Below are 22,264 nucleotides of genomic sequence, written 5' to 3'. Positions count from 1 at the left end.
TTCATTTCGTCGTACAGTAATTTATCGTTCTCGTCATCGATTTTGGGCGGTCCATATAGTACACGGAAAAGAGTGGGTTTATTACATTCCATGAAATATTCGACATACAAAGAATTTTGTTTCAAGCAATGTGGTTTTTTAATATTATTAAACTCCCCCGCTGGTTTTATGTAGTTGTGATTTTTAAAAAATCTTAATCTTGTAGTGATACTTTTCCAATAGGGCGCTTATCACGAGAAGTTAACCACTAGTCTGTATTCATAATTATGCCGGTATTTTTAGCAGTTAAAGAAATAATAAATTCATCTCGCTTTGAAATAAATCTTCTCGCATTCATGTGCATAATATTCATAATATGGCTGGATTTAGTACAACTGTAATACACACTAAAATTTGCTTTGTTTAATCGTTTAAATCCTCAGTAGGGATGGCAACACTCCTACGAACGACTGATGTGACTGTCTTTTCTGTACCAAAGGCGAGGTCATATCTACCTGACACGCCTGGTGATGTGACCTCACCTCACTTACCCTGAAGCCATTAGCCTCAGGGATTGCATAACAACTACCCCATTAACTGTCCTTCTTTCCATCTCTTTATTGTTATCTAAAGCAGACAGGGAGAGCAGGACAAAGTGATTCAGAGAAAAAAGACATTTTACAAAAGAGAGAGAGAGAGAGAGAGAGAGAGAGAAATAAGGCAAAGTGGTTCAGACAGAAGGCATCTTTTGAGAGTGTTAAATGGATGCATTACCTTATACTTCCTGGGTAGACTATTGCTTTTAACCATACTTCCAAGGCTGAAGAGAATCACACCCGCCTCTCCCGCGCCTGCCATGAACTCCTCCAGATCCTGCACAAACACAAACACACCCCACAGTTACCAACACATATTTTGCTTTATACTCTCAGGGCCATATTATTAAAACTGAAAATGTCAAGGTGTTCAGATCCTCCTATTTTTTGTGATAATTTCCGATAGTTGACATGGCGATAGAATGGTTTACTCCTCAGTATCGCTGCTTCCTCCAATCTGTAATATGAGATGAACTGATGAAGTCTTATCACATCTAACAGCAATCATAGGTATTACATAAAAGACCGTATAGAGGGGGCTTCTGTACACCTTTACGCTTTCAGCTTTAAGGACACGGCAACCAGACCACATCAGAAACCGTAATCACAACAATACCCACGATCACTTTGTTTACAAACTAAAAATACTTTCAACTGGCTGACGAATTATCTCAATTCTTCTTGTGACCACATTCAGACTATATTCAGTTAATATCACGCGTCTTGTTGCAGTGAGAGTTCATGAAGTTCATTTCTGAACCCTTCGCTAAATGTCGTTTCTCCAAAACTAGCCAGAAATCGGCTGGTGATAGCTAGAATATATGCCATCAAAGTGAAGAGCAGCAGATACTAAGTGAAAGTCGCTCACAACGCCATAGACTTATTTCAGCGTGTATATATATATATATATATATATATATATATATATATACACGGAAACCTATATTTTATGCAAGGCAGAAGGAACCAAAGGCCAAAGCCCGCAATCCATTCCTTCCAAAAAAAAAAAAAAAAAAAAAAGACAAAAGACAGCCAAATTCAAGATCCGTTCATTTCGGGATGTCTGGACACACTGCGTTTGAAAGACTGGAGATCATAGGGGGGAAGTAGCAAATACAGACAAAGGGAGTCAGTTCCAGTGTAGGCATAATATAACAATACTATATGTAACAACTGTATATAGCTATAGGTAACAATAGGTAGAACAGGTAGTTATGTCTGAGTCCTGCAGGAAGAGTTAAAGGACACATCCCCTTGCCTAGACGAACCAGGAATGTCAATTCACACAATGTATATCCACAATCCTTGTTGTCCCAGACCATCAAGAGTTCTTTAGCCATACGGTGTATCTCAAACTTCCTCGTAGGCCAGATGAACATGAATTTCATGACGTATTCAAACACATGGAGTAACCAGCCCTAGCCAGTTAGTCCACATGATGGGAAATTTACCATAAACATCCTCCCCACGCTCTATATAATGTCTGGGAGATTCCCTTCAGATCAGAAGGGGGTTAGAGAAAGAAAGGGGAGAGAAGGCTGGAGAGAAGGTCCAACGTTAGTATTACGCTCTACTAAACCGCAGCTCATCTTTTTTATAACTTTGTGCAATAAACTTTGTAACCCGAGAGTGCTGTAACTCACCTTGTTGTCACTACGTCTCACAACTTAATTCTGGCTGAGCTTAACGATCCGTAATCAAGCACCCTATCTCACTACAAGTACCTAAAACTACGCTATCGAGATTGGTGGCCAGATAACCTTCTCTGTATAATTACACCCCCCGGCTACGTCTACTTACATTGGTGAGCAGCGATACAAATGAACCTACTACCCTCACTTACATTGGTGAGCAGTGGTACAAACGAACCTACTACCCTCACTTCCATTGGTAGCAGCGGTTCACTTACGCCTTACAAGTTTATACTACGATATCTGCCTCACTACGTTCACTGAGAGTGGTGGCGAGCTGTAAACGAAGCCGATTAACGTCTCAGTCACAGCAGTCTACGACTATGCACAAATTGGCGACTTCATGCAATCAAACAAAAAACAAACAAGCAAAGGAGGGGGCGAGAGCAGGCGTCGCATCAACACAGATTAACTTCATCCCTAATCACTCCTAAATCACAATTCTGCGATTACGAGAAACAGTAGCAACGATAAACTACGTCTACCAACAACTCTACAAGCGTGCAAGTTAATCTCGACAAGTAAGGAAAATCAAACACTACAAGACGAAGAAGTAAACAAGGAAAGAAGAAAGTGCATCTGTGCGTTGATCCAACTTCAGCACATTTTCTCCCTCCTGGAACCAACACCACCCTCCACCACGACCTCCACCTTCTCCATCTCCAACAACCCCCACCATCTTCTTCCCCACCACAAGTACCACAGTGAGGCAAGCAGCTCAGCATTGTCTTCATTTGCTTAAGTCGTCATAACCCGTCAATCAGTCCGAGTGCCTGACAACACCAGCCTGCCATCCGACACCTGCCTGCCTGCCAGCCTGTCTGTCTACATTAGCATCGACACCGAGTGCTGATGCTGTCATACCAGGACCTGACCTACCTCAACCAAACCCTAAGTGACGTGTGTGACATCTGACCTCCACCACCAGGAAAAGGAGAGCGAGTGTCTTGATCCCAGATGTAATCAACAAACAACAAACACCACGACTGTATCTACACTGCTATTCTAGTGAGTTGATTTATTCTGACCAATGTTGTATTAGTTAACACTTCACCAATTACATAACTATCCATAAAATACTATCACTTAGTTAACGAACCAAGCAATTATAAATAAATATAGATAGGTAGATAGAGAGATAGAGAGATAGATAGACAGATAGATAGAGAGATAGATAGATAGACAGATAGATAGATAGATAGACAGATAGATAGATAGATAGATATTCATCATCATAAATATTACAAACTACACAGTGAAAGACAATTACACTATTTACACTTAAATATGTTTTATAAGCTATCTATCTATCTATATACCTAGGCTGCTTCCCCCAAGGAAAGGGAGGTAGCCGAGACAGGACGACACACTCCCCATTTACTCATCCATTCAAACACATTCAATCAAGAGAAAAGTAAAATATGATTCATTGTGTAATCCCATTATGCTAAGCAAAGTTCCACAATTAGTGACCAAAGGATCTACATTAACAGTGACAAATACTCTCACACAAACAGAAAATGATCAACAAAATATAAATTCCGAAACACCATCAGAAACACAAGAACAAACGGAAAACCAGACTCAGGAAACAAAAAGCACATTAGATAAAGAACAGAAAACAGACGCAATTTAAGCTGAAGTAAATGACGATGACGGTCAGAAATTTCAGATGAGGATAGTGAATTTTATAAAAATTCGCTTCCATTTTACTATAACTTAGACCATAGAGTATTAAGATCAGGAAAAAAATATAAATTGCCTGTAAATGACGACTGCAAGAAAAACACTGTAAAGATGGCTAATGTAGTTGAAGCAAGTACTAGTGCAGTACCTTCTCCGCAAAATCCCAGTAATACTCCATTTCCAGTGTGTATTTGTCATGAAGACAATGAACTACCAAAATTCTCTGGTACGGAAAAAGATAAGATTGATAAGCACACTTATTGAACTTATTAAAAAATGTCAGCAGTATTTCATTAGGAGACACATTACTGTATAGATGAGAAAGGAAAAACGGCTGTTTTTTCAGCTAGTATAAACCAGGAACGATGCCCAGCAGGAAATTTGTTACGGTCAGACAAGCTGTTGAGCTTCAACATTTGAGCAGTTTAAGACAGAATTATATAATCCAGGGATGAGTTTACTTTATTTCATTTATGAGGTGGAATTAAACTGCAGTAAAGCTGGTGTGACTGACACATCACGGGCAAACAGGACACGGATCAAAGTGCCAGAAATCGTAGCAGGGATAAATAAGTCAAGTCCTGGCAAGGACCAGAGACAATCTCGACCACTTCAGAAACAAACGCACAGTCAGGGTAGCTCAAGGACTCGTTCCCGCACACAAGGTGACAGGGCGGCAAAAAGCCTGTCTGAAGTCACAGTAGGCATCGATCGGCACAAAGACAAGCAAATGGAAGATCACTCATAGGTTGAACTCAAGTAACACTCTCTGTTATTATTGTGCAAAGCCTGGTCACACAAAATCGGAGTGTTACATTAAAACGCAAGAAGATAGGCAAAAGGCAAGAAGTTTCGAGGCATTTTGCAGATATCATAGGTCCACCGGACATTGGACATCAGATTGTAGAACGATAGAAAAATTGTTATCCATCTATAGGTCGGGGGAAGATCGTACCAACACAAAAGACGACGACACATAAAACACCCAAATAAACAGTCAACATAGGAAGTCTCTTTGGAAATAAATGCATTTTGGTCTCTGCTTTATGTGAGGAAGAAGAGATTTCATTATTTTTGGATTCTGGCTCACCAGTGAATTTAATAACGCAAGATGAGTTAGTAAGAATTTATAGAAATAGAAGAAAAGTGACGTTTTTGGAAAACTCAGACTTAAATTTATACACAGTGGATGATAAAGAAATACCAGTTATTGGTATAATAGAGTTGAACATGAATTTCACAGAGGCCACAAAATCATTCACTACCACCTTTTACGTAGCAGAAAAATTATCAATTAGAGGAGAAATGCTGCTTGGACTTAACACAACGAGAACACAAAATATAATATTGATGCCACATTTCAATGGAATTCATTATGACAGAGAATTCATAGAGGACATTTCATCTCCTAATAATACAACCAGCAATTACTGGAAAACTAGCGCCACAAGAACGATTACCCTGTACACACAAAACCAAAATGAGGGAGTCCGGCGTACAACTTCTCAAAGAAAATGGGCACGTAGACCAGCTGCCACAGCCCAAACCCCACTCCTCATTCACTCACTCACAGTGCAAACATGACTCATCCACTTACACAGCCAGCATTAATTATGATATAAATTTACCACCAAAATCATTCATGCAAGTTACTGTTAAGAGTAAATTGAGAAATTGTAATGTCATTGCATTAGAAGGAACGGTTAGAATAAATGGCCTTTTGATAGAGAGCGCCCTGTGCTGAATGAATGACAAGGATAAGACGAATGTCTCTTTAGCTAACAGCATGAATGGAGATGTAAAGATTAAGAAAGGAACCTATATTTGTAGGTTAGAAATATGCTCAGCTCAAATACGCGCAGTGACAGTAGCAGGGGCATCGAGCAGAGTAAACTCGTCCGACAGAGAGCGCATAAAGGAGAATTTGATTCACTCAGGACGTAGAAAAAGATCTCTTAGACCTATTAATGAAACATAGACAAATGGTAGCATTACCTGGAGAACAGTTAGGGTGTACTAACCTGATTACACACAATATTAACGTACATCCGGACACACAACCAGTATATATACCAGCTTATAGGGTCGCGCATTCTCAACGCACCCTGGCAAATCAGTATGTTGAGGAAATGTTAAAACTAGGTATTACTGAACCATCTGTTTCCCCGTGGAATGCCCCATTATTATTCGTGCCCAAACGAAACGGAGAAATGCGTGCGGTAGTAGATTCCCGTAAATTAAATCAGCACACAATCCCTGACCGGTTTCCTATGCCATTGTTAAATGACGTCTTACATATTACTGGACCAAAAAATAATGTATTTTCCACTATCGATTTGCTCAATGGCTATTACCAAATTAGCCTCGAGCAAGAATCACGCAAATACACTGCTTTCTCCACAAATACAGGGCACAACCAATACAAACGAATGCCTATGGGGTTGAAGACAGCACCAGGCACTTTCCAGAGACTGATGAATTACATATTGTCTGGAATGCTGGGAAAAGGAATATTTTTCTATCTAGATGTCATTATAATAGCTACTTCAAGTATAGACGAACACCTACAGAAACTAGACCAGCTCCTACAAAAGCTTGCTGATGCTGGCTTAAAAATTAAGCTGTCTAAATGCAAATTTTGCTTTAAGGAAATAAATTCTTAGGCCATAGATTAGATGCCCAAGGTATTCACACGTCTGAGGACAAAATACAGGCGATAAGGAATTTCCCAGACCCAGACAGCTTTGGGGGCTAGCGGGTTATTACCGCTCCTTTATTAACCAATTCTCTCACAGAACAACCGCTATTCATTCTACTAAAAAGGATGCTGTATGCCAGTGGGAAGAGGAACAAAAATTAACATTTCCTGAATTAAAAGATAAACTTACATGCGCACCATGCCTTGCCTACCCTAATTTCACAAATCCATTCATAATTTGCACGGATGCTTCCCTCAAAGGTTTAGCTGCTGTATTGATGCATGAGGATAATCGAGGAAAATACCAACCCATTGCCTTTGCCAATAGACAAATAAAAGGAGCAGAGAAAAATTACTGTACAACAGACTTAGAAGCCCTAGCAGTAGTATTTGCTCTACAGAAATTTCGTGACCTCGTGTACGGATACGAAATTCACCTATACACAGACCACACGCCTCTCGTGGGCATGTTCCAGGAAAAACTCCTGTCTGGGAGGAGAGCACGATGGAAATGTAAAATCCAGAATTACAACGTAAATACTCACTACATTAAAGGTACAGTAAATTTAGCGGCAGATGCCCTATCACGGAACCCGTTAGCCAATGTTGCTACAATAAGTCCACGGGAATCATTCGCTAACAATGATGAAACAATCCCCACAAATCAAGAAATTTCACAGGCACAAAGACAGGACCTAGTATGGTCTAAAGTAATATATTATCTCGAGTCCGGCGATGATGTACAAGCACCCAAGTTACGGGTACCACTTGAACAATTTGCGATGGTAAACAATGCCTTACATAGGGTAAATACAGGACAAACAAATCATAGAAAAAATAATAGGCAGTTGGTTATTCCTAGTACAATGATACCTCGTATTTTAAGGGTAATATACGATAGTCCACATGCAGGGCATCCTGGCAAGGACAGGGCAGTCAGACAGGCCCGGATGTCATATTATTGGCCAAAGTTACGCAAAGACGTACAGTCGCCAAACTTTCCACCTGGGCCACCTAGCCGCGAGAGGTGGATAACGGGTGCTGGCAACAGTGTATATGTTTGTTCGTGTGTACATGCTCGACGAAAGTTCGGATCATCAACTCTCTTCGTCCATAGTGAACCTCTGTCAGAGTCAGAGTTCATCCCATAGATGGCTGGAGTTAGGTGGTGAGAAAAATGTCTCAGGAGTAAGGCGGCTCTCCCATCGGCTCAGCCAGTTGCATGAAACTGGTCGCATGGAAAATTGTTGTGTGCCACAGGTCGCGCTGACCAAGGCCAAAGATATATGACTATAAAAATTTTATAATAAAGTAATACAAATAATATTCTTATATAAATATAAACTTTTATTTATAATACAATAATATATATTATACTATACATATTTGGCCTTGGTCCGTGCAACCTGTGACATGCAACAATTCCATGCGACCGGTTTCCTGCAACTGGTCGAGCCGGTGGGAGAGCTGCTTAAGGGGGAAGCTTGGCATAGTGAAGTCCAGGGCAGGTGCAGGACGTTGAGGGGAGGGGGTTACGTTATTCATACCGCCAGTGACAATAACTGCCGAACTAGTTTTTGAGATCCATTGGCAATCTACCAAATATTTACATTTTTAACAATACTAAACATGTTATTTTCTATGTTGTTTTTACATTGTTACAATAACATGTTAATGCACTAAATACTGGAATCACTCCAAGCCTTTCTCTCACACTCTCTCATTATATCAGTAATTCCATTTCATAGGGTTATCACTTGATACCATTATCAGTATAGGTTGAAGATGAATGCATTTACCTGACATCCACATCCAGTTACAAGTAAGATTGCCTGCCATATTCACATCATGAATGACACTGACCAATAAACATTAGGATGATGTTCAGACACTGTTAACGGTTGCTTATTTCCTCGTTGGTAGTACTTCAGGCAGATGTTTTCATGTGTTCTGTGGTGCACCACGAAGAGGTAGGAGATTAAAATACTGTCACCTCAGCAGGCAGAGAATTTATGCATACTTTTGTCGAATGTGGTTATTATATCAGCTATGATAATGATTTACCGTACCATTTTTCATATGACTATGATCATTACAGCACATCTTTATAGTCCATTCGTCTAAAGTATGACTGAATTACACATTGCAAGGAAAACTGATTGCGAGCGGTGCCGCTTATGTGTGCGGTCACACATTTACATGCTCATCGATTATTCACCGAACAACATTATCTCACATTATAGCAAGATGAAGACACCATCTCTTCACCACAGTATGCAAAAGCTTCCAGTCATTTTAAGCTCAATTTTATTGATTCATGAATTGTTTGGACATTTATATCACCATTGCCTGTGATATTACTTATGTGATTGGTAAATGCAACATAACGAACATGAAATTATCATTACAGGCTGGAACACTTTTTTTTTTTTTTTTTTTTTTTTTTTTAAATCCCGCGAACCTCGTTTTAGCCCCCGTCACCGAGGTCCGGAGAGCAAGGATATGTGATGTTGGTTGCTGACTGGCTGCTACCAAGACCTAGGTCATAAGACAAGGGTTGGTGCTTAATAGGAGAAACCCATCTCTCCTGACGGGGGTGGAACCACGTCACACGGATCGCCTGGCGGAAGCGTTAACTACCGCGTCACCCACAGTACTGTTTCAAATATTTAATATATATCAACTATTAAAACAATTGCCGTGTTTGCACTGCAAGCACAGAGATCCACGTAATGATTAAGTGATGAGATGCTTAGGTTTTCTACTGTTAACGAAAGGTTGACTCATGACTAGCTGACTCAAGGCAGTATTCTGCCTCAACGAACGAGTTTCAACCTCCGACTCTCCTACTTAGTTTAAATTAATATCCTCCCAATGAGTAATCCTGTAACGATTAATGACCTAACTTGTCTAATCATGTCTCGGATCAAGAATGGTATTTCAATAGGTTTAATCAAGATCGGCCCAGGACTGGCTAAATGCAAAACGAACAGTCAGACACAGATATCTACTTTTCAACCATAAAGGCCGGTCACACGACGGTTCTTCCCCCCCAATATGCAGTAGACATTTTTTAGCCATGGGTTTATCATGTAATAATGAAAAAGAATACGTTTTTAAATATATAATATATGTAAAGATGCGGCCTTTTGAATTAGTTTACTTATTGTTTTCAATACTTGCATTATCCAACACTTTCAAGAAGCTCCTTTGAAATTCTATCGCCTAAAAATTGTCGACTGATTACTGGGATGAACTTTGACTGAGATTCACTAAGGAAAACGAGAGGTGATGATCCGAACTTTCATCAAGCATGTACACACGAACAAACAGATAGCCTACACTGTTGCCAGCACCCCTTACCCACCTCTCGTGGCGGGGTGGCCCAGGTGGAAAGTTTGGCGACTGTACATAATCACATAGACAGATGCGAGTCATGTGCGAAACATAAAGGTTACACGTTATCACCTGCACCTATAGGGCAAAATCCTGTACCTAGACAATCGTGGGACACTGTCGCTGTTGATTTACTTAAATTACCCTTAACTACCAATCACAATCAATATCTTTTTGTTGCAACTGATCACTTCTCACGATTTGTGATCTTGGTTCCAATTAAAAATAAAACAGCAGAAACAGTCGCACGGGTATTCATTGATAGTGTGATCTGTATGTTCACCACACCAAAGGAGCTAATAAGTGACAATGGTGTTGAATTTAACTGAAATTTTACAAGAAATATGTAAACAATACAATATTAAGAAAGTTCATATCTAGGCCTACCATCCAGCTACCAACAGATTGGTGGAAAGGCAGAATAAAAAAATATTAGATGTACTACAGCACATTCTCGTTGAAAATTACGCAAACTGGGATGACTGGATCCCCAGATTTGAAGCATCACTTAACTGTGCAATTAACAAATCAATAGGAGACACACCTCATTTCATCATTTACGGGTCAGACAAACGTCTCCCTTATGAGACGCTAGATGGCGAGCAAATTCCCATATATAATTATGACGATTATCCTAAACTTCGCTTACGTGAATTTCAAGAAATACTCACAAACGTAAAGAAAGAGTTAGCGATGTCCAAGGAAGAAATGACAGAATCATTTAATAAGAAGGCAAAAGAATCAAATATCAGCATAGGTGATATTGTCTATAGCCTCATTCACACTAGAAACAACAACCTGTCACCTAAATTTGAAGGCCCATACACGGCAATAAGGTAGTGTCACTATCGAGTGACGAAGAAAAAGAAACACATATTGATCACTTAAAAAAGGTCTCAAGAAATTTAGCTTGCAACTATAAAACACCAGAAACGACCGAAAACCCTAGTACACACGGTGAAAATAAGCCTGAGGCAATCAACACATCGGAATAACCTGCAGTCGCATACCAAACAGACAAGCATAGGTGCAACCAATACAGCTCTCACCATAACAAGGCATTTAGGCTACATGACTTAGGAATCGATTTAGACCCTTTTTATAAGTAGTAAGATTAAACAGGCCAAGATATCTGTATTATTCATCATCACTATCATCACCCTTAGCATAACTTGCTTACAACGGTGGATTAGATCTCTAATACAGTTGTTCTTTCGGTAGGTAAAGATGAGGTGAATAATTCCATGGATCACGTTCCTGTTAATATCAAGAGGATCACCTCACTTACATCCTCAACATGTAGTCCGACAGGGGTGCCTGATAGCCCCAACAGCAATAGTCCAGGACATAATAAGTACCGAAATTAGTTTGGACATACTGCAAGACATACCAAGAATGTTACAGAAGATATCAGGATCACTTATAACTCTGGAAGCGATATTAAAACACCCTTCTTCACATGACCACCCCACAGAGGATGTAATAATAAAAAAATAATAATTTGGTTTTACGCCAGGTATCCCCGAAGGGCTAAGGCGTTGCCTCTGTGTAGAGGACTTTTGGACTGAAGCGTGTAGCATTTTATGACCGGATGCCCTTCCTGATGTCTACCAATGACCCTTGGGTGGATTCGATCCTCCGACCCTTCGGTCAGAACGGAGCGCTCTAACCCACTGAGCCACGACTGCTACAACCCCACACAGGAAGTAACTGAATTAAATTAACTAACTGGAAGCTAGAACAGGCTAAGCACGTAATGATCACCATGATCAGGATATCCTATCAGCTGGGAGTAACACTGGAGACAAGAAACGACATCACACATACACGTAACAGACGCGGTTTGTTCGACCTAGGTGAAGCAATTTTAGGCAACATTTTTGGAATAGCTACAGAAAATGGTCTAGAGGAAGTAAATAACAAATTTAACAAAATAGCACAAATTCTCTCATACCAAGTTAGCTGATACTCAGAACATCTTAATGCTGACGATTGTAAAGAACCTAAGGAAGGGAGAGGCATCAACTCTAGGAATTATGGAGTAAGTAAATGCACTAGAAGGTAGCAATACACTATTCCAACACCTCTCTGTGATCATAGAACATACTGATGTAATAATACTACAGTTAGACAATACTAGAGCTCAGTATCAGACCTTCATGAAAGGAATTGCTAATGCTTTAACGGAAGGATCACCATTAATTTACTACCCATTAACAACCTCCCACAAATAATTAGTCAAGGCATACATAAACATGAATTGAAACCATTGGTTGAGGAAAAAAAATCTGATGTTATATTATCCATATTTGGAAGCAACACTCACAACAACATCAATAGTAGTTCATGTACCATTCGTAACGGATGATTTTTTCACAGTCTATCAAGTATACCCTTTTCCTTCTAAGAAAGATGACTCATTAATCACAATCAACATCAAAACAGAAGTCATCATGGTCTCCAAGAAACAGGACGCTGTCACTTTCACTAGTGAAACAACAACTGAACACAAATGTCGCACATCATTACATGCATTTCACCTTTGTCCTGCGTACATCTTCACGTTTCAGCCAGCTGAGACAGTCCCTTGTGAAATGGCCATCATAAAAGCTCATGACATCCTTCATCATTGCAACTTCACATTTGCTCCAGATAAACTCATTCACCATCAACGCATTGGACATTCACAGGTCTTCTATATCACTCAAAATACATCAGTTTTTGTGACTTGCCCAGACACACCTCCAGCCCATACATCAGCATCTGGTTTATACATCTCACCAGATTACTGTGAAGTCCTGACACCTACACTATCCACCTTGCCCACTAAAAACCATTATGCCACTCTCAACCACACACACTAATACTGTACTTCCAGCCACTGCCTAGGATGAACTTAACTGTATGTACACACATTATGTTGACTTCACCCAAGTATGAAACCATGCAATTAATAAATCAGATTATACAAGCTTGGGAAGAATACAGTAGGATTATGTTTAACCCATATTATGTATACAGCCCAGCTCCATTCATCTTTGTAATTTTTTCCACCATATTTACTGTATTAATTTTGGCCATGCACAGAATGAAAGCAAGGATTGCTAACCAGGAATCAGTGTTTAAGAACTGTTCTGTACAAGTGAAACAAAACTGAGTAAATATTGTAAAAATTTTATATATAATTTATATATAATAAAATATGGGTTACAGATAATATAGGCTTACTTTAATTATACTATCATATATATATATATATATATATATATATATATATATATATATATATATATATATATATATATATATATATATATATAGGAGCCTCTGTGGTACAGTGGTAAAGTGTGGGTTTTCATATACTGAAGAACGAGGGTTCTCGCCCCGCCGGGGTAATAAACTTTGGGAGCGTTCTTCTGGCCACATACTGCATTGGCGGACATCAGGGGTGCTGTGGTTGAATCAGTGTCGCATACGATAAAGTATGATTGCACCCAGTCGGCTTGTGCGGGCCGATTACAATTGGTTCACAGGCTACACACACATCCAAAGCCACTCCAACACTACAATACACTTACAAGTACTTCTCACCCTACATACAATCTCTACCAGACAGCCTAAGCCACTTGGTAGAGATACATTGTCTGTATCGTCCCCTTTTCGGTTGGGATAGGCCGGTCCTGCAGTGGACACTCAAATGGCTGATTATTATATATATATATATATATATATATATATATATATATATATATATATATATATATATATATATATATATATATATATATATATATATATATACAGCAAATCCTTCTCATATGTATTGTATTAATGACTACAGTAGACTTGCCACTGTATTATTTTAATATTACTATTATATTATACACATACAATTTCGTAACTGCAATATCTACATTATCCCAAATATGTAACAAAATATTATGTATTTCTCTTACAAACTGACTGTAATGTGTATCTAGTATCTAATAATATGTTATGACTGTTTGCTGTCGATGGTACACCAGTTTCGTGTGACTGAGTGATATGTAGCCATAATATAACACAATACTATATGCAACTACTATATACAGTGTTACGGAACAGAGAGAGATAATGAACACTTCAGGTAAGAATACTAAAATCACTACTATCCCGCAAAGTTCCAGGTTCAAAACAAATGACTTAAGTAAAATTACAAGTTAAAGTTTAATGCTCAAACTAACAACTAAACATTCAGGACTCATAAGGATAATGTAATGGCAAAAAAGGTTACATATATGGTTAACTGCAATAGCCTCTATTAACACGAAATTAGCAAGAGCAAATTTATCTAACTCAGCCCTGATAATGTGAGAAAACAGGATAATGCTGAGTTAAAGCAAGATATAATATTATTACAGATACAAATTATTACTAATACTGGGTGACAGTATGGAACCAATATGAATCATAAAAACTATACCAGGCTTACGAATTAACGCCTTAGGCTATACAGTACAAGAAAAATGGTAATAACACTTATACTCAAATTATACATCAGCAAGATGGCTGGAGACTTCCTGAGCACTCACAAAAATAATAATATACTGTACAGGGGAGGACAGAGATGTGAACAGAATGAGGAGTAGATCCAAGTGGCAACGAATGCAGAGACTGAGCTCATTATATAGGGGCCGGCAGAGCTTGATTCAACTTATAAGAAGGACACACAAATGAAGGCATAGGGGACGAAGAGTTGACAATCCTGCTCTGAACAACAGAAAGAACGACTTACTCTACTATAAGGGGAGAAGGGGGGAGTGAGGCAGAACACGTAAACCTGGTCACTATGGAAGCCACGTGGCGAATCGTGAACAAAAATGCAGCATACTGTACATTAGGATCATACAAAGGATGATGCAGTCATGAACAAAACTGTATCATAAGTTACAATTATACAAGGGATGATGAAATCATAGGCTATGTAACACCTCCCCACAAAGAAAAAGAAATTTACAAAGAAAATTTCTTATTACTCTAAACCAATCTGTCTAAAGTCTAGATAAGCAATCTGCAATAACATTTTCTTTCCCCTTGACATGTTGTATGTCTAATGAATACTCCTGAAGCCGTAGACTCCATCTTGTCAATCTCTGATTTTTAACTTTAAACTTACTAAGGAATTTCAGTGGGTTATGATCGGTATAAATGACTATGGGGTCAAAACCAGAACACAAATAAAATGAGAAATGCTGTAAACCCAAAATCAAGGCCAAAAGCTCTTTCTCAATAGTTGAGTAGTTCTTTTGAGGTGGAGTGAACTTCTTACTGTAATAAGATACAGGGTGTTCAATACCCTGATCATCCTCTTGCAGCAAAACAGCCTCAGTTCCTGTATCACTTGCGTCAACAACCATCTTAAAAGGCTTAGCAAAATTTGGAGTAGCAAGCACTGGCTAACTTAATAGGATAGCTTTAAGTTTACTGAAAGAGGATTCACAGTTATCGGTCCAGACAAATTTAACTCACTTTTTCAGTAGGTCTGTAAGTGGTGATACAAGAATTGAAAAGTTAAGAACATATCTCCTGTAATAACCTACCATTCCCAAAAATCTTTGTAGCTCTTTCCTACTTTTAGGTCTGAGAAAATCACTTATAACCTGAACTTTAGCTCCTGGTGGTGCAACGTGTCCATCACCAATTACGTACCCAAGGTACTAAACTTTAGCTTGACCAAACTCACACTTTGATAAATTAGCTACAAGATTAGCCTGAACCAAATGCTCAAGAAATTTACTGACATGGCATAGGTGATCTTTCCAGTTGTCACTGAAGATTAATACATCATCAATATAAACAACACCCTGCCCAACCCTCTGTTACAACATTCATGAGCTTCTGAAAAGTGGCTGGTGCATTCTTCATACCATATGGCATTACAGAACATGCAAAAGTCTTTCTTAGTGTTACAAAACATGAGATCTCCCTAGCACATTCAGTCATAGGTACTTCCCAGTATCCCTTTAACAAATCAAACTTACTTATGTACCTAGCCTTTCTAATCTTGTCTATGCAATCTTCCACGCGAGGGAGAGAGTAAGTGTCTGTTTTGGTTATCTGATTAACACGTTTGTAGTCGATGCAAAGCCGCTGTGACCCACCTAGATTAGGGAGCCAATTAAAATACCTCCTTACCGTGTGAACCCAGTGAAAGTTCCTCTCATCCAGAAGGAGCTTGGCTACCTGTTGGACCACAAGATGATTGAGCCCTGTCAGAGCGAGTGGAGTTCTCCTGTCACTCAAGTCACTAGAGTGACAGGAGAACTCCACTCGCTCTGACAGGGCTCAATCATCTTGTGGTCCAACAGGTAGCCAAGCTCCTTCTGGATGAGAGGAACTTTCACTGGGTTCACACGGTAAGGAGGCAGTTTAATTGGCTTTGCGTCTCCAACATCGACATCATGCATCAACACAGTGGTTCTTCCTGGAGTGTCACGGAACACTTGCGGGTACTCCTGCAGTAATGCCGTAAACTCCTGCCTTTCCTCGGGAGCTAGATGAGAAAGCTTAGTCTGGAGATCATTCATGATATCAGGATTCTTCCCCAAACTATCACTCAGGCTCATACTGCATGGGAGAGCTTCACTTGCAGACTCGGGTGGAACAGCTACAGTTCAGACTGGGTTATTTTCGTCCTGCCTGTGATATAACTTTAGCATGTTGATGTGACAAAGTTGTTTGTTCTTTCTACGATCTGGTGTGGCGATGACATAGTTGACATCACTGAGTTTCTTCTCCACGAAATAAGGACCACTAAACTTGGCTTGAAGAGGTTTCCCATGCACCGGTAGCAGAATCAAAACCTGAAACGGCTCAAAGTGGCGTAACCTGGACTTCTTATCATACCAAGTCTTCATCTTCTCCTGAGCAGCTCCTAAATTCTCTCTCGCCAGCTGTAAAGCAGTGGACAGCCGTTCTTTGAACTTCATCACATACTCCAGCAGGTTGACGTCATCTTCCTCCGACAGCCAGCATTCCTTGAGTAGCTTAAGGGGTCCTCTTACTTCATTGCCAAACAGTAGTTCAAAGGGTGAGAAGCCCATTGATTCATTTGGAGAGTCTCTTGCGGGAATTACAACGAATGGAAGACCTTTATCTCAATCTTTCTGATGTTCCAAACAGTATTTCCTGAGCATCGATTTGAGTGTTTGATGATATCTCTCCAACTCTCCTTGGGTCTGGGGATGGTAAGCTGAAGACGTGATCTGGGTGATGCCCACCTCTTTCAGAGTCTGCTTGAAAACATTTGACATGAATTTACTTCCCCGGTCTGACTGTACCTCCTTGGGCAGACCAAACTTGGTGAAGAACCCTAGCATTTCCTTAACCACGTTCTTTGCTGAGATATTTCTAAGTGGAATGCTTCAGGATAACGAGTAGCCATATCAATCAGGGTCAACACAAGAAAATCCTGAAGAAGTCTTAGGAAGATGGCCCACAATATCCACCAACACACGGGTGAATGGCGCCTCAAAAGGAGGAATGGGAACTAGAGGTGCAACCCTTTCGGACTGATTACACTTCCCCATAACTCCACAGTTATGTGACAAGACTTACAATACCTGGAAACATCTCTGAAGATACCTGGCCAGTAGAAGTGTTTCAAAATGCATGCCACAGTCTTCCTCATTCCAAGGTGTCCTGCTAAACTGGAATCATGAGCCACTCTAATGATATCCTGCCTACAAACACGAGGGATGACAACTTGATGTACAACCTCCCATTCACAGCTGGCTGATGCTGTTGGGGGTCTCCACTTCCTCATAAGTACTCCTGACTTTATATAATAACAAGTAGAAGCACCAGCTGACTCTTCCTCACTGCAAGCAGAGTTAGCTAGACCTTTCAACTCAGGGTCAGCAACCTGCAACTCAACCAACTCTTGACGAGACAAATTATCAACACTACGCGGTACTGCCTCATCTGGTGAGTGGTCCAAATTAGCAAGAAAAGTGTCAGCTAGGATAACATCATCATCATCATTATCATCTAAGTCACCAGTAACTTTAGACTTACTCTTAGTGACAGAACATGCAGAGAACTCATCAAGGACATCACAATCCTGGGTCGCAGTCACTGGTTCACTAGACAACTGAGGAGCTGGACACACTTGACTTCCACCAATATCATTTCCAAGTAAGAAAGTTACACCTGACATTGGGAGTGTCTCAACCAACCCAACCATAACGGAACCATTAACAAAACCAGACTCTAAATTCACTCTGCGGAGGGACAGAGAAATAATTATTCCCTACACATTGTAAGATTAGAGATTCATCAGAGGAATTAACATTAGAGCCTGGAACACTGGTCAGGATAAGGGATTGGCAAGCACCTGTATCACGATATATTTTAACTGATTTCCTGTCACTACTGTCCAGAGGACTGACAAAACCATCAGACAGGAAATTAGCACATGAACTCTTGAGAGTGTCACCCACGTTACTGCTCAAAAGAGGAGCTTCATCATGAGAATTTAATTTACCCCTCAAAGCAGGTTCAATTAACTCGGTTAAAGAATTCTAGGAACACTCAAGGGTGTACACTAGACCAGTTGACTGAATATTTAAAGACTCCTTTTTGTTCACATCACGCTGTCTCCTGAAACATTTCTCCGTAGTATGACCAAGCTTACTACAATAAGTAAATTACGTTTCTGAAATCTAGAGGTGGAGCTGGTATTTACTTCCTGAGAAACATCATCTTTATTCTCTTTCCTGTTACCTGTACTCTGAGTAGAGGCAACGTACTTACTCTCAGCTTCCGTTTTTTCTTTAGAATATCTCTTGTGAGTGAGAACATATTCATCAGCTAAAACTGCAGCATCCGACAAATTATCTATTCTTTTCTCATCAAGATATAGGCTTACATCTTTATTAATACACCTTTTGAAGTCCTCCAGCAAAATCATCTGCTTAAATTTCTCAAAATCAGAGTTTACATTCTAAGAATTTAACCACTGCTCTTAACAGATCTTCTTTAATTTTTGCATACTCAACATGGGATTGCTTATCTTACTTATAAGTTGTCCTAAATTTTACTCTGTAGGCTTCAGGAACAAGCTCATAGGCCTTAAGAATCAAGCTCTTAACTACATCATAATTATCAGATTGATCCTGAGGCAAAGATGCATAAGTTACTTGAGCTTTACCGGTGAGAACAGTTTGAAGGAGTACTGGCCAATACTTTTTGGGCCAATTAAAACCTGTAGCTACCCTCTCAAACAACTGAAAATACTTTGTTAAATCAGATTCATTAAAAGGAGGGATAAGTTTAACATTTTTAGCCACATCAAAATCATCAGAGCTAGATGATCCAGTTCCACCTTGTTTCATGCGATACTCATGGTCTGCCTGAATCCTAGCAAGTTCAATTTGTGCCTGAGCCTGTGCCTGTGCCTCCTGAATACGAGTCTGAGACTCACCCTCCTTAGCACGTGCCTGAAACTAGGCCTCCTTAGCACGAGCCTCCTGTAGGGCTAGCTGAAACTTAGCTATTTCAATCTGCGCTTGCTCATCTGGAGGAGTTACATTAAACAAGCTTTTATTAATCATGCCAACAATCTGATCTTTTGAATGATGAGAGCGAACAGCAATTCCCAATTGTTGAGCAACAAGCTTAAGTTCATTCTTTGTTCTGTTTTCTGCATCACACACTGCTTGCACATTTGACAATAAATCTTTGTCTTCATCAAGAGTAGTAATAGTAGACATCATGAATAAAACACAGTCACAAAATATCAAGCAATATCCTTATGATAATATCCTGATAACAGGTCGCCAAATTAATATTACGGAACAGAGAGAGATAATGAACACTTCAAGTAAGAATACTAAAATCACTACTGTCCCGCAAAGTTCCAGGTTCAAAATAAATGACTTAAGTAAAATTACAAGTTAAAGTTTAATGGTCAAACTAACAACTAAATATTCAGGACTCATAAGGATAATGTAATGGCAAAAAAGGTTACATATATGGTAAACTGCAATAGCCTCTATTAACACAAAATTAGCAAGAGCAAATTTATCTAAGTCAGCCCTGATAAAATGAGAAAACCGGATAATGCTGAGTTAAAGCAAGATATAATATTATTACAGATACAAAATATTACTAATACTGGGTGACAGTATGGAACCAATATGAATCATAAAAACTTTACCAGGCTTACGAATTAACGCCTTAGGGTATACAGTAAAGAAAAATGGTAATAACACTTATACTCAAATTATACAGCAGCTAGATGGCTGGAGACTTCCTTAGCACTCACAAAAATGATAATATACTGTACAGGCGAGGACAGAGATGTGAACAGATTGAGGAGTAGATCTAAGTGGCAACGAATGCAGAGACTGAGCTCATTATATAGGGGCCGGCAGAGCTTAATTCAACTTGTAAGAAGGACACGCAAATGAAGGCATAGGGGACGAAGAGTTGACAATCCTGCTCTGAACAACGGAAAGAACGACTTACTCTACTATAAGGGGAGAAGGGGGGAGTGAGGTAGAACACGCAAACCTGGTCACTATGGAAGCCACGTGGCGAATCGTGAACAAACATGCAGCATACTGTACATTAGGATCATACAAAGGATGATGCAATCATGAACAAAACTGTATCATAAGTTAGAATTATACAAGGGATAATGAAATCATAGGCTATGTAACAATAGCTACAGGTAACAATAGGTAGAACAGGTAGTTATGTGAGTTAAAGAACACATCCCCTTGCCTAGACGAACCAGGAATGTCAATTCACACAGTGTATATCCACAGTCCTTGTTGTCCCAGACCATCAAGAATTCTTAAGCCATACGATGTATCTCAAACATCCTCGTAGGCCAGACGAACAAGAATTTCACGACATTTTCAAACACGTGGAGTAACCATCCCTAGCCAGTTAGTCCACGTGATAGGAAATTTACCATAAACATCCTTCCCATGCTCTATATAATGTCTGGGAGATTCCCTGCAGATCAGAAGGGGGTTAGAGAGAGAAAGGGGAGAGAAGGCTGGTGAGAAGGTCCAACGTTAGTATCACGCTCTACTAAACTGAAGCTCATCTTTTTTATAACTTTGTGCGATAAACTTTGTAACCTGAGAGTGCTGTAACTCGCCTTGTTCTCACTACGTCCCACTACTTAATTCTGGCTGAGCTTAACGATCCATAATCAAGTGCCCTATCTCATTACAAGTACCTAAAACTATGCTATTGAGATTGGTGGCCAGATAACCTTCTCTGTATAATTACACCCCCCGGCTATGTCTACTTACACCATAGATGACCTGTTGCATTAATTAGTGAAGGACTGAGAGTAATGGTTAACTTTTGCATTAGAGAGTTGGACTAAAAAGAGATGAGAGTTTGTTGCTAGACGGGTGCTACACACCCGTCATAGAGGTACAGAGATGCAAGGAGGCAGTTCAGAGGAGCAGTGACAATTAGCGACAGAAAAGAGATAAAGATGCGACAGTGCGGCGAAGAGACAGAGGCTGAAGGGAGCCAGAAAAAGGAGAGTTAATGAGACGAAAAGCCTTTAACACCATCCTATTGAGAAAGCTGTATGTGGGGAGCCACCCCTACACATGAGGGTTGTACTCTACACAGGGGCGAATAAAACCCGTGTATAATGTCAACACCTGTGCAGGCTAAAAAAGGTATGGAGTCGGCTTAGCACACCTAATCTTTTGGAAGGAGATTTTACAGATGTAATATGATCTTTCCAAGATAAGTTCCGAGAGAAAGAAACCCCAAGTATGTTTAAGGAGGATGCAGGATTGAGCTGGATATTATTTAACATTACTGGGTACTCCCGTGGAAGGTTTTGTTGAGTTGATAGGTGTAAGAACTGAGTCTCTGATGCATTAAAATTAACAAGATTATTTTTACCCCAGTCAATGATGCGAGCCAAGTCAGACATTATGTGTGCTGTAGCATCATCCCTTGTTTGTTAAAGTAACTGCTGATATTGATGTTGCGGGAACCAAATGGAAGGGTGATGGGTGGAATAAATCAGCATGTGAGTTGATAGGGTTAGATGTACAGCTTAGAAAGTCATTGATGAATAAAAGGAAGAGAGTGGGCGATAGGACAGAACCCTGAGGAACACCACTGTTGATAGATCTAGGAGAAGAACGATGGCCGTCTACAACAGGAGTTACAGAATGACCAGTAAGGAAGCT

The 22,264-nt window shown here is 39.8% G+C and overlaps 1 protein-coding gene across 1 annotated transcript in view; it reads right to left on the bottom strand.

Moving 5' to 3' along the window:
• The window catches only part of LOC145406143 (UDP-glucosyltransferase 2-like), a 137,518-nt gene that overhangs the window by 8,216 nt on the left and 107,038 nt on the right, over positions 1–22,264 (bottom strand). The window contains exon 3 of the mRNA XM_080277340.1: positions 754–852. Within this exon, the coding sequence (XP_080133466.1) occupies positions 754–852 (99 nt within the window). The remainder of the gene's footprint in view (positions 1–753; positions 853–22,264) is intronic.

Source organism: Coenobita brevimanus, chromosome 69 (assembly GCF_032717465.1).
Source record: "Coenobita brevimanus isolate Jiangsu-jjx chromosome 69, ASM3271746v2, whole genome shotgun sequence".
Taxonomy (NCBI): domain Eukaryota; kingdom Metazoa; phylum Arthropoda; class Malacostraca; order Decapoda; family Coenobitidae; genus Coenobita; species Coenobita brevimanus.
The sequence above is the reverse complement of the archived record's forward strand: the minus strand, read 5'-3'. Positions and strand labels throughout refer to the sequence as shown.